The sequence below is a fragment of the Pongo abelii genome, chromosome 9 (genome assembly GCF_028885655.2).
Source record: "Pongo abelii isolate AG06213 chromosome 9, NHGRI_mPonAbe1-v2.0_pri, whole genome shotgun sequence".
Classification (NCBI taxonomy): Eukaryota; Metazoa; Chordata; class Mammalia; order Primates; family Hominidae; genus Pongo; species Pongo abelii.
This window is the reverse complement of record NC_071994.2, coordinates 95885874-95903293: the sequence shown is the minus strand read 5'-3', so window position 1 is coordinate 95903293 and position 17420 is coordinate 95885874. Positions and strand designations below refer to the sequence as shown.

The 17420-nt window shown below is 46.1% G+C and overlaps 1 protein-coding gene across 1 annotated transcript; it reads right to left on the bottom strand.

The window, feature by feature from the left end:
* Nucleotides 1–2099: 2099 nt before the first annotated feature.
* On the bottom strand, nt 2100–14474 carry MTNR1B (melatonin receptor 1B). The gene is made up of 2 exons (XM_002822349.3): nt 14179–14474; nt 2100–3009 (listed from the first exon to the last, which is right to left on the bottom strand). The coding sequence occupies exons 1-2, from the start codon at nt 14399–14401 to the stop codon at nt 2144–2146; spliced, it is 1089 nt and encodes a 362-aa protein (XP_002822395.3). The 5' UTR covers nt 14402–14474; the 3' UTR covers nt 2100–2143.
* Nucleotides 14475–17420: the final 2946 nt, after the last annotated feature.

Here is a 17420-nt window from a genome sequence, read left to right as displayed (position 1 = left end):
TCTCCCTGGGTGGAGCGCACTACCATTGCCATCATCAATACTAAGACACCTTCATTTCTAACAGTTAGGTCAAGGACCTCAAGTATTGGAATCAGATTCCTAGACCTGCCCCAAATTTCCAACATCAAAACCTTGTTGGCAGAGCCCAGAAGATTTGCATTTTTAAACAAGCTCCCAAGTGGCTAGGTGACTAAGCACAGCACCCAGCCTAGATTCCTCACATTACAAGGCCAGCATAATGCTAAGAGGATCCAGCATAATGCTAAGAGGTCAGCACACCAAGAAAATCCTGGGTTCTTCATTCAGGAAAGCCGCTGGCTGGCTGAGGTCCCCAGGCACATTGTGGATATGCAGTACTTAGCCCACTGCACTTTGTCCCTGCCATACATTCTGAGGTGGGATGATGGGGGATAGAAGTAGGGTGCTGTCATCAGACAGACTTGAGCTCCACATCTAGCTCTGAACATAGCTATCTGAATTCTGGCAATCATTCCACGTTTTTTGAGTTTCAGTTTCTTACTATGAAAATTGATCATAGTATCTTTTTCCAAGAGTTTTGTGGGGATTAAATGACATAATGCATATCAAGCCCTTAACACAATGCCTGGTACAAAGAAAGCATCAATGGATATTACTTGATACTAATTTATCAACAGACTGTGACCTCGCAGAGGGCAGACAACAAACCAGTCCTGGCCCACAGAGGGCACTCAGTGTTTGTGGAACTGAAGAAAGCTATTAATTCTGTTGGTGCTAAACAAAGATCTGAGATTTCTACGAATATAAAGTCCACAAATACATAACCATAGAAATGAACTGGGGTGCAGCTGCCCTTTCCCCACTTCCATGTCCCCTACCCCATTTTCTCCCCTCCCCTTCCTGTCCTTGTACTTCTTCTTCTTCTTTTTTTTTTTTGAGACAGGGTCTTGCTCTCACTTTGTCACCCAGTCTGGGGTGCAGTGGCACAATCTCAGCTCACTGTAGCCTCAACCTGCTGGGCTGAAGTGATCCTCCCACCTCAGCCTCCTGAGTAGTTGGGACCACAGGAATGGGCCACCATGCCCAGCTAATTTTTGTAAAGACAGGGTTTTGCCATGTTGCTCAGGCTGGTCTTGAACTCCTGGGTTCAAGCCGAGGCAGGGGTGAGGCACCGTGCCCGGTGATAGCCCTTCCTTTCTTTGTATATGACTTTCCTCCTTCATTTTATGTAGTTATAATAATAACAAAAGCTAATGATTACTGCCTGCTAGCCACATGTCAGGCACTGTCCTCAGCTCTGCAGATGTGTTATCCCAGAGAATCCTCATAACAACCTGGGAGGCTGACTATGGCATGATCTTCACTTTAAGATGAGTAAACTGAGGAACAGGGAGGTTAGGAGACTTTCCTCAAGTCATACAACCTGAACATGATGGAACCAGGAAAGGAGGCCAAGCAGACTTTGTGTTCCAGATGCTGGAGCAGTTTGACTGTGTGTGTGTGTGAGTGTGTGTGTGTGGTGTGCAGTGTGTTTGTGATGTGGCTATGTGTGTATAACATATGTATGTGTACACAGTGTATGTGTGCATAGTGTGGTGTGTCTGTGGTGTGATGCATGTGTGGTTGTGATGTGTGTGTGTGATGTGTGTGTGTGTGTGTGTAGGGAAGATCAATGGCAGAGTGTGGAATGCTTACCCTCTGCACCTGCCCCACCTGAGGCCCTTGCAGAGTTACCAAGTTCCAGCCCTACTGACCTCTCTCTTTCATCCTTGCTAACTGGAAGAGATCCTGCCACGCTGGGGGGAAGGGGAGAAAGCAGCCAGGAGGCCAAGGTAGGAGGATGAGAGTCAGCTATGAGAAGGAGTTGGGCTCTTCTGCCCCAGGCCTTTCCTCATTCTGTCCCTTCCTTGGTCTTGTGTGCACCAAATCCCTAAGACACCACCAAGAGTGTTTGCCAGGTCCCGTGGCTGTGAGCATCTCCTGGATCAGCCTGAACCCATGGCATTGATGGGCTGCTTGTCCCAGCATGAAGTTCCCCCAGCCTTGGGGCTGTGATGCCAACAGGACAGTGTGGCCCAGCATGCTGCCTGGTCTCACCCTTGCAGCAGACTCTCTCTCACCGTTTCATGAGTTTGTCGTGCTGCGGGTGTGCCTCAGATCCAGGCTAGAGAGCATCTGCCTGGTGCTGCACACCAACAATGGGTGGAGCTGGGCTCTGCAGCCCCTCCGCATGGCTGCCATTGGAAGCATCTTGAATGCAGTGCCGTGGGTTCCAAAGGGCCAAGAGGATCCTCTTGTATTCCCTGCGGAAGTTTTGGTTCAAGAGCCCATAGACAATGGCATTCAGGCAGCTGTTGAAATAAGCCAGTAAGTAGCTAGTGACAAATAGCCCCTCAAGGATCTGGGGAGCCATTTCTTGGGGCTTGATGGCCACAGTGAGGCCGATGCAGTTAAGTGGGGCCCAGCAGATGGCAAAGATCACAAACACCACAAACATGGTTAGAAAGCTCCGCAAGTCACTGGGCCTCAGGCACAGCCTGCTCTCTGGCTTGGCTTTCCTGCGGGCCTGAAGCACCAGCACCCAGATGCGCAGGTAGCAGAAGGACACGACAGCGATGGGGAGGAGGAACTGGATGACCACCACTGCCGCCGTGTACTGGGTGCTGGCGGTCTGGATGAAGGTGCAGGAATAGATGCGTGGGTCGTACTCCAGGGACCCCACAAAGAAGTTGGGCAGCAAGGCCACCACGGCGAGAAGCCAGATGAGGCAGATGTGCAGAGGGGTGTGCCAGCGCTGGTAGATTCGGTGGTAGGCCACGCTGTGGCAGATGTAGCAGTAGCGGTTAATGGTGATGGCAGTGATATTGAAGACAGAGCCGATGACGCTCAGGCCCATCACAAAGGCGCTGGCCTTGCAGTGCTCCTCCCCCAGGGCCCAGCCGTCATAGAAGATGGCCACGAGGATTAGCGGGTAGGGGTACAAGGCCACCACCAGGTCAGCCAGCGCCAGACTCACCAAGAACAAATTACCTGAAGCAGCAAACAGAGCAACAGTCAGCACGAGACCCCACGACTTAGATTCTGTAGAACATCCTACTCTCCACAAAGTTACTTTTGGCAATGTGAGTGGAAACCAAGTGGCTCCTAGAGGCGCAGAACTGAAGACTCAGATTGCATTTCTGCCACTCACTAGCTATATGACTGAGGCAAGCTGTTTAGGCTCTCAGAGCCCCATTTTCATCATTTATGAACTAGTGGCAGTGATACTTACCTCATAGTATAGCTGTAAGAATTAATGATACAAAGTGCTCAGGGATTTAACAGGTGTTGACACATGCTAACTGTTTCCATGATAGGCACAGATGTTTACGGGCTTTGCACCATTTAAGCTCCAGCAAAGATTTCGGAGGAGAAGAGTCTGAAAGTCAGGAGTGTGGATTTCTCATCACTACCATCGCTCCCTCTCATTCCCTCACCTCCTCACACATCTCTCTGGTGGTCTCCTTTTGCATTTTCTCCCCACTGGTTAACAGGCTACTTTCTAAGTGTCTTTAAGTGGGTTTTGTAAATGTGAATTGCATTTTGCAGCTGGACGAGAAGAAAGGTGTTGAGAGTGGGAACCATGTGTTTCTGGTATTCCCCTTTCTGCCGTGTCTGGGTCCAGTACTCCCAGGCTTGTGGCCATGCTGACAGACACTTGCAGTAGTGGCACAGAGCCCCAGCCCTGTGGGGTGAGAAAGGGCTGTCAGCACTCCTAAGCTCACAGCCTCTGGGGGGCCTCCCTGCTTTGCCTGCACCATGGTGGCCTTCCTGGACTATCTAGGCATTTATCCTTTGAATGGAGCCTTATCCAACATCACCAAGCTTGGTCAACCAGAGAGAGCCTCAGGAAACGATACACCCATCAATTAATATGCTTCAGGCATGTTCTAAGCTGGAGTCCCAGGGTGGAGGCAGGGCTTACTCCAAAAGAACACAATCTCTGCTCCTCAAGTGTTTGCGTTCTAAAACCAACACTGACTCATTAATAGAGCACCGAGAACCTAAAAGTTTGGGCAATACAAAGCTCATAATGTGAGCAGTTCCATCTCTAATGCCAATTGTCTCATTCACCAAGTGTTGTACTTTTTGAATACCTACTGTATGCTCAAAAGATAACAGACTCTCCCTCCAGCAGGGGCCCTGAGTGATGCAGTGTGCACTGGGCATGGTCTTTCAAATTTTCTGGTCTCTTGCCACATGGTGAAGTCTCCAGCCTTAGGGTGGCTGAATGCAGAGGGCGGCTGGGATGGTGTGCAGGAGGAACTCCCAAGTCAGCAAAGACACAGACATGGAAACTCCACAGCCACCCTGTGTCTGTCCCATTGCCACAGAAGCTGTGGTGGCTTCAGGGGTCCAGAGGGTCAGGCAGGTGGAAAGAGCCCCCAAAGCACAGCAATTGGAGAGGCCAGGCTGTATGTGGATTCCACGGGGTACAGAAAAAGGGAGGCTGAGAGCCGCCCAGCTGGGAGTTCACCTGAGTCAGCCCTTTAAGTGAAGTAGACACCACACCTGGACTTATTCACCCACAAGGGTAGGAAAAGGACTGCCTCCAGCCTTCCCACATTCACCCCATCTCAAAGAAGATTCCCTGCAGCATGGTCCGAATGGAGATGGGAACCTGAAAGACCCTCAGGCAGCCTTCATGAAGGGCCTATTTTGGCCTCAGAGGAATGGGGTCAAACCCACTCAGAACCCACCTTGGGAGTTCTCAAGACCTAACTATAATACTACTGTGTCCACAGCTAGGTTAGGAAACCAGGGAGACACGATGTAACTGAATAGAAAGGAGATTGTCTGGACAATTAGAGCGCTTGTGAGGTAGTGAGTTCCCCTGTCTGAAGATTGTCCAGCAGGTTAGATGGCAAAGGAGAATCATGACTCGACTGAACTGCTGGATTCCTACCTACTCTACTATTTACAGATTTATTTACTTCATGGGTTAAAAATGGCCTCATTTCCTTTCTGATTGGTACAGCAAGGCAAAAAATGTGCAACAAGGACCTGCTTGGGATGTGGAGGGGTTTTGTGCCTTTTAATTTAATTCTCAGCCCACTGGCCGTCTCCACTGCTGGATCGCCATCTGTGACTCACCTACACGACCTCACTTGGTTCCAAGAACACGAGGGATTCCCTCTTTCACATTGCTTGTCTTCAGCTGAATCAGGAAACCTTGCCTCCTGAGAATTTTATGTGTCCTTTTGAAATCTGGAGGGTTGTGCTGAAGTCAGAGAAATCTGGGATAATCTGAGTCCTGCCACTTTCTGGTTGAGTGAATTTGGGCGAGTTCCCGAGTTCCTTTCTTGGTGACTATTCCTTCATGAGCTCCTTTCTTTTCTTTCAGAGCTCTGCCATCACTTCCCCCTGCATACTCATAGGGTTAGTTCTGTGAAGAGAATCACTTCTCTCCAGCACAGCAAGATGAGTCTCCACAGGACCCGCTGGGCACCTGGCCCAGCAACACACAAACTGTTGGCACTTGCAAGCTGAGCAGAGAAAGTCAAGAGCTGCTGGGAGCCGGTGCCAGCCCTGCCAGCTGTTTCCCTGTGAAGGCAGAGTCAAGTTCTGCTGTGTTAATGTGGCTTATCCCCTAATAATGCCCCAGAGGCTGGCAAACAGCTTGTAAATAGTAAGAAGAACACATTCAACTCCACGTGGAAAGTGATTCAATTACTATTCCCTATTACTCCGGCTGTTCCTAAAAGGCTGAAATCAACCACTTCCTGCTGTAGATTCATCTGCCCAGACATCCCACTGTTGCCAGGCTTTCTTGGCACAATTCCAAATTAGGTGAATAAAATTCGTGTTTTGTCTTCCATCTGTAAGAAGCCAGGTCCTATGTGGATGATAGTCAAGGGGAGATCCAGTTCTCCATCCATTTCTTCCCCAGACAGGTGAGAAATCACTCAGTATGCACACAGCACTGTAGTCACCCTGTGCATAATGAATATTTATGTCATGGGTCCTGGCGTGATCCGTTTCCATCTGCCTCCAGCAGATAGGGTGTATTAGTGGAGAGAGGCTTTGACAACAGGGCTTTGTTTACTAACATGGAATCCCCTTCAGGATTCATACGCAGAGCACATCCCTTCACACACACAACCATTACAGTCTCCTCCCTCTTCTCTTCCTCTCTCTTTCTTTCTGGAAAATGTATTTCTTAATGGAGAGCTGGTAATCTAGGAAAGAGCCAGCCAGTGCTGAGCTATCTAATATTCATCAGATAGGAGAATTCTGGAAGGTAAAGCTCCCTGTAACCCTTGCCCCTTTTCTCTGTGCTCACCCTCCATGCTCAGAAGAAAAATATGGTTAGACATAAATTCTCCTTGGTCATTGAGCTAAAAGACAAGACAGAAAGAGAGAATCATCAAGTCATTTATGTGACAAATATTGCTGAGTATATACTAGGTTCTGCCTTTGACTATGCCAGATGGACAGGCTACCTCCCCTTACAAAGTTTATGGTTTCTTAGAGAAGACCATTAAACAAATAAAAACAAGGTGCCAAGAGGGATATGTTGGAGAAGTTGACAAATGATCTATGTTTTCTAACAGTGTTAAACTTTCTGTGCCTTGAGGTCTTCTTCCACTCTTCCATCTGTTTAAATGTGTAATATATTTATTGAGTGCCTACCACATTCAAGTAAGACACAGTGATGGATGAAAGACATGGCCCCTGCCATTGAGATGCCCATGGAACTGTTAGGGAAACAAGAGAAAACAGTAGCCATTCGATTAGGTGAGAGCTGGAAGAAAGGCCAGAACAAGGCGGTGGGAACAGTGGGGAATTTGTGAGTCAACTTGGGACTGGGGACAATGGTAGGATATGGGGCTGGTCAGGCAGGACAATTCACCAAGGAGCCAGACAAAATTACCAAGACTTTTGCAACAGAACTCCTCACTCCCAGAATGGCTGTTTACCTCAAATGAGATCTTGTATGGGAAAGGTCATGAGAGATATTCTTATTATGTTCTGGGGATGGGCATTTGAAATAATTGACCATATAATTTATTCACAACTTGATTTTCAAACAAACTCTAAAACAATGCATTTATTGTAAGCTCATAATTAGATTCCCAAATCTCTTGAGAGCAGATATTTTTTTCTTCCAAAGTCACATATTTATGAAAATCTTAGGATGTGTGGATGAATCATACAAGAGCTGAGTTGAAATCTAACTTTGATTTAATTAAAAAACAAAAACTGGCTAATCAATAGTGTACACAGATATATATGGGGGTATTTCAACCACTTAGAAGAAGAAAATATATTTAAGAACATAAGCATCCATTTAAAAGCATAACTAAGATGCTATTTACAAAACATTCTTCAATAACCATCAAAAGAGATCATTTTGAAATTCTGATAGGTAACATTTTATTACTTTACACTTAATAGCAACAAAACAACAATTGATATAACATGGTAAAGTTGATAGTATAGTTTTACATAAATGGAGTCCGTTGTTTTTCACAAGAATTTCTTTAAGGTTGACAGCATGATTTCTGTTTTATAGATAAAGAAACAGACACCCAGTTTGTGTGAATTGCTCATAGCCATGACACAGAAAGACTGAGAAAGAACAAGAAGAGGAGAAAACCAAAGAAAAGAAACATCAAGGGAATTACGAGAAAGGGTGTAGAGAATTTCTTGGTCATCTACAAAAGTGAGAAAGGGCAGGAAAGTGCTAATTGGACTTGGTAGTTAGGAAGTCAGTAGTGACATTAACAAGAGCAAATTCTGTTGAGAGCTTGGGGATCCAGTTTTGCCCCGGAGATTGCTCTATCGGTGTTGCCTTCAAGAGAAGGAGATAGAGAGTGGCGCTTAGGAAGGAATATCCCTTTGATAGGGGACTGTGGAGGGCTTTTTTTGCCTTTTCTTTCTCTCTTAAAGGAAAGAGACTTGAATCTGGCATATAACAAGCACTAGTAATGTTAGCTATTACTTGTTATTACTGTTTTATATTATTAGCTGTACTGACAGATCAAGAAAGAGGCTCATAAGGTTGGACTGGGATCCCTGTGAGATAAGATGTGAGAAGTAGTAGGGAGATGAAGATGAAGAAAGTAGGACATTCCTTCTAGATGGTAAACTCCCTAAGAACTGGGGCTTTACTTCCCAATTCTCTATCCTCTACTCCTCCAGCAATAAGTATTTTAAATTGAAAGAGCCAATAGGAGCTTTCAGTATTCTCTGAATTTTGTGGTATATCATATCCAAATGCAGAATCCAGCTTTCTGGAGAGAAAGACAGTCAAACATTAAAGTTTTTATACCCTTGAGCTACTGAGAGTTACATGGAAGGAATTAAAGAGGATTATTAGCTTTCCTGATTATTCAGCTAAAGACATAATTATGGGATTTTAAAACTGTTCATTTTTGCTCAGTGAAGAGGCAATAAGGTATTCACAGCTGAAATGCAAAGTTGGACAGCTCAAGAAACATTCGGGAAGGAGTCCAAGGTTACCCAGTTTGGTCTTGGGCTGATAATGGCACTCTAAACATTGCAGGCTGAGCAGGTCAAAAGACACCTGAAGCCAAGTGATGTCTCAATGAGTGGTCAGTGGTAGGATAGAAGCCTTGATGGAGTAGGCTCCACTTCATTCTGTAACTCTTGGAGGGTAGGGGCTGTGGGCCTATTAAGCATTTCACTCTAGGCCTTCCAGAGCCTTTGTTCAGAACCATGCTGCCTATCGAGCATCATTTGCTGCCTCAGTCAACAAGTAGGAAGAGAGGAGGCAAGGAACAGGGGCCACAATGCAGACTCTTTTCTAATCTAACCGGGGAAGCAAAGCACCTGCATAGGGAGAATATTCCCATCAGGAACCTCCCAGGCAGTTACTGGTTCTGGATAGGAGATGGTGTGAATTCTTAGCATCACTGGGGGCCTGGAGGAGGGGCAGCTTTGCCAGCATAGACAGAGTGACCTTGGACAAAGATCTGTGTGTTCAGCAAGCAAATCCTCCACGTTTTCCTAGGCAATCTTAACATCAAATAGTTCATATATTTCTGCTTTACCAATAATCAACGTACCCCAGAAATGCCAATTTGTGCACTCACTAAACCCCCCAGACAGCCTCTTTAATCCATTTGCAGCACAAAAATCCATTGTCAGACCACAGCTTCTGACTGTTACTTGGAAAATTAAGGTGGCTGTGCCTATGGAGCCAGGAATAACTGGTGCTGGTATGACTTCCTCTCTGATAATGGAGAGTACTTGGATGTTACAGTGAGGACATGGTTCTCTCAGCTCTCTTATACGGCCTGCATATTACAGGCAGCTTAAAAGTGGCAACCTCAGGCCAGACCAAGAAAGGGGCTATATTAGTCCATTTTCACGCTGCTGATAAAGACATACCCAAGGCCGGGCACAGTGGCTCACACCTGTCATCCCAGAAATTTGGGAGGCTGAGGTGGGTGGATTACCTGAGGTCAGGAGTTTGAGACCACCCTGACCAACATGGAGAAACCCCATCTCTACTAAAAAGTACAAAATTAGCCAGGTGTGGTGGCTCATGCCTGTAATCCCAGCTACTCGCGAGGCTGAGGCAGGAGAGGTTGCAGTGAGCCGAGATCATGCCATTGCACTCCAGCCTGGGCAACAAGAGTGAAACTCTGTCTCAAAAAAAAAACAACAATAACAAAAGACATACCCAAGGCTGTGCAACTTACAAAAGAAAGAGGTTTCATTGGGCTTACAGTTCCACATGGCTGGGGAAGCCTCCCAATCATGGTGGAAGGCAAGGAAGACCAAGTCATGTCTTATGTGGCTGGCAGCAGGCAAAGAGAGAGAGCTTGTGCAGGGGAGCTTCTCTTTTTCTATCAGATCTCACGAGACTTATTGACTATTGTGAGAACAGCATGGAAGAGACTTGCTCTCATGATTCAATTACCTCCCACCAGGTCCCTCCCACAACACATGGGAATTCAAAATGAGACGTGGGTGGGGACACAGCGAAAGCATATCAGGGGCAAACTCCCTGAGAGGAATCACTAGGGTACAACCATGGCATGGCTGGAAGCTGCTGAGCAACTTTACTCACACAGGAGAATCACAGAACAAGCATGCCTTCATGCAGAAGGTGCCAATAGTCAGCTTAACATGAGATATACTTTGGGCTGTTCTCAAAGCAGTTCACTTTCATGAAAACCTGTATTGATTACTTATGCAGTGCTGAGTACTGTAACTGAGGTCTATCCCAGCTCATGGAGCAAAATCAATTAATTTTCCCCCACTACCTGGTGTCTTGTCCATTTCCAATTTGTTTCATCAGAGATGTGTTCTGTTCTTACTATGTGTCTGGCTCTGTGGACAGAAACTGAATAAAAGTGTCTGCTCTCAGCAGGTACACAGTCCAGCAGGGAGAGACAAAGAAAAATAGTACAGCGATGGGGATGCTGTACTGGGGAGGGCACAGGTATCTTAGAAGCCCAGCAAGGGAGACACTTACTATCTCCTTTGTGGTATTAATAATCAACATTGATAATCCTTCACGGGAGTTGGGGAAGGAGTTGAAGGAGGAGCAGCTGTTGACTGGGCAGAAGAGGTAGAGAAAGTGCACCAGGGAGTGCAGACCCTTTGGGAAGTAGCAGCAGCTCACTGTGGCACCGGTGAGAGGAGGGCAATGAGGCTGTAAGTTAGGTGGGCTAGGCCAGCCACAAATGGCCATGGGAGCTGTGCTCTGGAGTTGGACACTGTTCTGGAGATGGAGGGCAGCCACTGAAGATGGGGCAACTCTTGGCAGTGGTAACAGCAGCTGGAGGAGGGAGCAGGAAAAGCTCTCAAGCACTATGGATAGTGTTTGCTCAAGAGATGATGAAGGCATGAAGTGGGGCAGTAAGAATAAGGAGGCAGGAAAGGGAGAAATTGAGAAATAGTGGAAGGTAAAATCATTAGGATATGTAGATCCTAATGAAAGAGTAGGAGGAACCAAAGATGACTTTCAGGGCACAGGTATCCAGAAGATGAAGAGAAAAAGGAGATCCAAAAACTAGCACCAGGTTAGCCGAGGGAATGAAAGGTCCCACAGAGGGAGTGGCCCTCAGTGTCACACACAGCACAGAGGAACATTTCCAGAGAATGGAGCCCAGAGGACTGAGGAAGGATGGGAAGCAATGGGGTAGAGCCAGTGGATGTCCACAACTACACTAAAATGTCTGGCTGAAAAGGGAGGGAGAGAGGTAGTGATGAAGTTAGGAGGACATGAAGTCAAGAAATGAGTCTTTTGTTCTTTTAAAACAGGAGACTTTGTGTATTGTGTGTGTGTGTAAAATGGAGGAAGTTTCCAGAAGAGAGAAAGGAAGAGCTCAAAAATGCAAGAGGTAAATATTAGCGAGGTGTAGCTCAAGGGTCAGGGCAGCAGTGGTGAGCCCAGGAGGGAAAGTTCTCAACTGCTCTCAGGAGAGTCCAACGTGTGGCAAGTCCCTGGGAAGCACACTCTGACAAGCATGAGGTGCCAACCCAGTGCCATGGGCTGTGCAAGACTCTGAGAATGTAGCAAAGAGTGAATACACTTGGCCTTACCTTTTAAGTTGCGTCAGTGCCCTGACCCTACCTCCCACCTTGCCTCCACTCCTCCCTGTCTGCCTTTCTCTAGTGCTATCTCTGAAGTCAACCCACCACATGCAGCAACAGAAGCTACAGATAGGATATCCCTGAAAAAAAAAGGACAATTAGTCTAACCACTCACCCCGCCATCAGGAGCTGCACTGTTAGGAATGATACGGATCTGCTCCGTAGAGGAACTGGGTTTGTGACAGGCGAGTAAAGGATACTGGTGTCACCTGGGAAACATGCTGTGACCTCAATATGGGCTATGTATTTTGGTTATTGGAAATATATATATTCTCATTGTTACAGACTTAATTTTTTAATACCAATGATTTAAGGAGCCAGACTTAAGTACAGAAAGATCTGAAGAAGCGTTTCTTAAATTAAATCCAAACTCTTCAGTAAGACAAGGCCTGATTAAGAGTAGAATGGGTGCTAACTATTCAAAGAGCTGTAGGTTTTAAGCGCCTTTTGAAATCTCACTCTGCTGAGATCATTTAGTTCAAGTCAGTACTACAATTGTTTGTCACTGTCACCAATAAAGCCAGAGGTCACATAAGAACTGGTTAAATTGCAAGACTGCAGCAGTGGCAGGAATTGATGTCATTTAGATATAGTATTATTATTTTTTTTTTCGGGTGCTGGGCTGTAGCGGACACATCAGGAGGTAGGAAAGATAGAACAGAGGATATGCCAGCAATTTAACATGCTCATGACCCTCCCCAGTGATGCTCTCAAATTGGTAAGCTTTCTGCAGACCCTGCCAGGATCGCAGAAAAGGCCAGCCCTCTGTAGGATGCAGGAGGGGAGGGGTGTTTTTCTCCTTCCAGCAAAAGGAAGCAACTCTTACTTCCCTCAACCACCTTTCTCATGGTGGGCAATCCAAATTACTGAGCAGGGAGCCATGGCCTGACAGACCTGCTCTAAACACCCAATAAGTCAGGGACAGAAGGGGCCAATGTCAGAACTAGGAGGACCCATTTCTCCCCCATAGAGCCAGGAGTTGTCTCCCTTTTGCCTTCCAGTGCTGGAAATGAATGTTTATGATGGCTACAAGGGACAATGTGTCAAAAATATTAAATGCAGTTTTCTAATCATAACCTGTTTTTCCCTAATATATAAGCTTTTCTTCAAAGGACACAATATTTTGAACAATGTATTCCAGAAAACAGCCACCACTACTGAAGTGAGTTAGAAAGCTTACTTCTTCTTAATAATGTTAGGTTTCCCATATGATGGCTGGATACTCACAGTTGGAGGAGTTTCTTGTTTGTTTTTTTAGATAAAAATCCTAGAGTCGGCCGGGCGCGGTGGCTCATGCCTGTAATCCCAGCACTTTGGGAGGCCGAGGCGGGTGGATCACTTGAGGTCAGGAGTTCGAGACCAGCCTGGCCAACATGGTGAAACACTGTGTCTACCAAAAATATAAAAAATTACCCGGGTGTAGCGGCGAGCGCCTGTAATCCCAGCTACTCGGGAGGCTGAGGCAAGAGAATCCCTTGAACCTGGGAGGCGGAGGTTGCAGTGAGCCTAGACTGTGACACTGCACTCCAGCCTGGGTGACAGAGTGAGAGACTCCATCTCAAAAAAAAAAAAAAAATTCTAGAGTCACAGGCCACACCAAATACATATTAACATTTGCTAAAAATGGTCTGACTCCTTAGAAAAGCATTTTTAAGCTATACAATTGTTTTTCTGCTGCTATCTTTCCATTTTAATTCACTCTAATATTTGAATTTGCCCCCAAGGCCCAACTTGAGAAACTGCAAAATGAACAAACAGGTCACTGAACTCCTTCCTAAGCTGAAATGGTCATCATGCCCCATGACCTGTGAGGGCGAGAGTTCAGATACTGCCTCCCACTCTGGTTTTGTTTCTTTGAAGACCTGACTAGGGGAATATTGAAATGAGAATGGATTGAAATAGGAAAAATATTTTCAGGATTACAACACGATTTAGCCAAATCATTGCTTTAATTTTCACAATGAATCCCAGGAATTCCCAGTCTTCAGAAAAGACCACAATATTTCAAAGCAATTTAGTTCAGTCCAAGCAGAATCTGCAATTTCTGCATTTACACTCTGTCAACTAGAATTGGGTCTTCAGATGACCTGGAGATAAGTTTTTGACACAAAACCTACTGAAATGCTTCCATTGATTAACTTTTTTTAGCAAGGATTTTCTAAGCGACTACTACATAAAGCTACAGTGCTTGGCAAGGAAGGAAGTGGGGTGTCAAGTACAGGTAGTGAGACTTCTGTGGCCTGATGTGGGCACCTCTGGAAAGGCACACATTGGAGCGCGACAGGGTAGCGATGGCATCCAGCAGCGTGGGTTCCCACAGCGCCGGCGCCCGGCCAAAAAGCGCGCCAGTAAAACTTTCCGCAATTCCCTCTGTGCCAAGTGCGTCCTGGGCAGCCGCACTTCGGAGGGGCGGAACTCACCCTAACTTTTCAGTGCAGAGTCAAAGTTAGGGACTAGGTTAGAGTGAAGGGAAAGGGGAGCCCAGGCTGAGGAGGGAAAAGGCAGCGCATATCCCGGGGTCAGGGACAAGACCAGAGGACAAGGAAGGGCCCGATCCCAGCACCCAGCATCAGGAATGGTGATCACCTGCGTTCCGGAGCTTGCGGTTCCTGAGTACGGAAAGGATCACCAGGAGGTTGCCCACGACGTCCACGGCGGTGGTGACGATGAGCACCGCGGATAGCGAGGGAGCCACCCAGGGAGGTCGAGGGGTCCTGGAGTGCCGCGCGCTGCCAGCCGCCGACCAGCCCGGGCGCACTGCCCACCCGCCGGCCTCGCAGCAGTTGGCGAAGGAGCCGTTATCTGACATCGCAGACTCTCCCGCGCTGCGCTTTGGCCACCGCGCGGCCCCGGACAGCCGCAGGGCGCGCGCAGTACTGAGCTGGGCGCTCTCTTCCCTGCCCAGCTCGCGTGTGCAAGGGAGGAGGCCAGTGGGGAGGGGTCTGGAAGAGATAACTAATTAAGCGTGGGCAGGGGATGGAGAAAAATATAGGAATGGGAGGAGGACTTGGGGTGCAGTCGTTGTAGAAAGAAGTGCGTCCCTCAGCGGTGCGCTCAGGAACAGCTGGGACCGCACAGCTGTCTCTGCCATCCCGAGCCCAGCAGGTGCCTGGCCCACCTCAGGCTGCGGAGCGCGTCTAGCCTCTGTCCCTGAGTACATAGCCACACCCAAGACCCCGATTTCCTCCACAGCGTCCCCAAGAGAAGCTGTGTCCAGGTAGGGACGTCCAACTCAGGTTGATAGACTGGAGAAGGTGCTGATGGTCGGGACATCCCATCAGTTGTCAAGAAAGGCAAGGTTTGACGTCCCATAGGGCTGTGCAGCCTGAAAGAGAATGCAACTCCTAAGATGTGGGGACAGAGCCCAGAACAAAGTAGGGTAGACTGTTATATTCTAGGGAGCTGCAGAAAAATACGAACCTAGCCATTTTCCAAGCACTCGCTGGGTATTGTGGGGGGCATTGGTGATGTCTCTACTGGGTCCTCTTTATAAAGCCAATACTTTAACATATTTACCAACATATATTTACACATAATACTTAAATAGATGTATGGCCAATATTGGGGTTTATGATGTGGTTTTTGGAGGGGTTAGGACGAGAAGAAGAGTGAGGCATGATTACAATAAAGAAGGAACTCAGGTGCCCTTTATTAAAAATGTTTCAGTCGTGATCTGGTGATAATAATAATAGATAACTTCTTTTTTTATTTTATTATTATTATACTTTAAGTTTTAGGGTACATGTGCACAATGTGCAGGTTAGTTACATATATATACATGTGCCATGCTGGTGTGCTGCACCCATTAACTTGTCATTTAGCATTAGGTATATCTCCTAATGCTATCCCTCCCCCCTCCCCCCACCCCACAACAGTCCCCGAAGTGTGATGTTCCCCTTCCTGTGTCCATGTGTTCTCATTGTTCAATTCCCACCTATGAGTGAGAATATGCGCTGTTTGGTTTTTTGTCCTTGCGATAGTTTACTGAGAATGATGATTTCCAATTTCATCCATGTCCCTACAAAGGACATGAACTCATCATTTTTTATGGCTGCATAGTATTCCATGGTGTATATGTGCCACATTTTCTTAATCCAGTCTATCATTGTTGGACATTTGGGTTGGTTCCAAGTCTTTGCTATTGTGAATAGTGCCGCTATAAACATACGTGTGCATGTGTCTTTATAGCAGCATGATTTATAGTCCTTTGGGTATATACCCAGTAACGGGATGGCTGGGTCAAATGGTATTTCTAGTTCTAGATCCCTGAGGAATCGCCACACTGACTTCCACAAGGGTTGAACTAGTTTACAGTCCCACCAACAGTGTAAAAGTGTTCCTATTTCTCCACATCCTCTCCAGCACCTGTTGTTTCCTGACGTTTTAATGATTGCCATTGTAACTGGTGTGAGATGGTATCTCATTGTGGTTTTGATTTGCATTTCTCTGATGGCCAGTGATGGTGAGCATTTTTTCAAGTGTTTTTTGGCTGCATAAATGTCTTCTTTTGAGCAGTGTCTGTTCATATCCTTTGCCCACTTTTTGATGGGGTTGTTTGTTTTTTTCTTGTAAATTTGTTTGAGTTCATTGTAGATTCTGGATATTAGCCCTTTGTCAGATGAGTAGGTTGCAAAAATTTTCTCCCATTTTGTAGGTTGCCTGTTCACTCTGATGGTAGTATCTTTTGCTGTGCAGAAGCTCTTTAGTTTAATGAGATCCCATTTGTCAATTTTGGCTTTTGTTGCCATTGCTTTTGGTGTTTTAGACATGAAGTCCTTGCCCATACCTATGTCCTGAATGGTAATGCCTAGGTTTTCTTCTAGGGTTTTTATGGTTTTAGGTCTAATGTTTAAGTCTTTAATCCATCTTGAATTAAGTTTTGTATAAGGTGTAAGGAAGGGATCCAGTTTCAGCTTTCTACATATGGCTAGCCAGTTTTCCCAGCACCATTTATTAAATAGGGAATCCTTTCCCCATTGCTTGTTTTTCTCAGGTTTGTCAAAGATCAGATAGTTGTAGATATGCGACGTTATTTCTGAGGGCTGTGTTCTGTTCCATTGATCTATATCTCTGTTTTGGTACCAGTACCATGCTGTTTTGGTTACTGTAGCCTTGTAGTATAGTTTGAAGTCTGGTAGCGTGATGCCTCCAGCTTTGTTCTTTTGGCTTAGGATTGACTTGGCAATGCGAGCTCTTTTTTGGTTCCATATGAACTTTAAAGTAGTTTTTTCCAATTCTGTGAAGAAAGTCATTGGTAGCTTGATGGGGATGGCATTGAATCTATAAATTACCTTGGCAGTATGGCTATTTTCATGATATTGATTCTTCCTACCCATGAGCATGGAATGTTCTTCCATTTGTTTGTATCCTCTTTTATTTCATTGAGCAGTGGTTTATAGTTCTCCTTGAAGGGTCCTTCACATCCCTTGTAAGTTGGATTCCTAGGTATTTTATTCTCTTTGAAGCAATTGTGAATGAGAGTTCACTCATGATTTGGCTCTCTGTTTGTCTGTTATTGGTGTATAAGAATGTTTGTGATTTTTGTACATTGATTTTGTATCCTGAGACTTTGCTGAAGTTGCTTATCAGCTTAAGGAGATTTTGGGCTGAGACAATGGGGTTTTCTAGATATACAATCATGTCATCTGCAAACAGGAACAATTTGACTTCCTCTTTTCCTAATCGAATACCCTTTATTTCCTTCTCCTGCCTGATTGCCCTGGCCAGAACTTCCAACACTATGTTGAATAGGAGTGGTGAGAGAGGGCATCCCTGTCTTGTGCCAGTTTTCAAAGGGAATGCTTCCAGTTTTTGCCCATTCAGTATGA

Bases quoted from the DNA above. Each gene is read 5' to 3' on its own strand.
- MTNR1B (XM_002822349.3), bottom strand. From the start codon at position 14,401: ATGTCAGATAACGGCTCCTTCGCCAACTGCTGCGAGGCCGGCGGGTGG. The intron at 3,010-14,178 runs GTGATCACCATT...TTGCTGCTTCAG, and splicing joins CCGCAAGCTCCGGAACGCAG to GTAATTTGTTCTTGGTGAGT.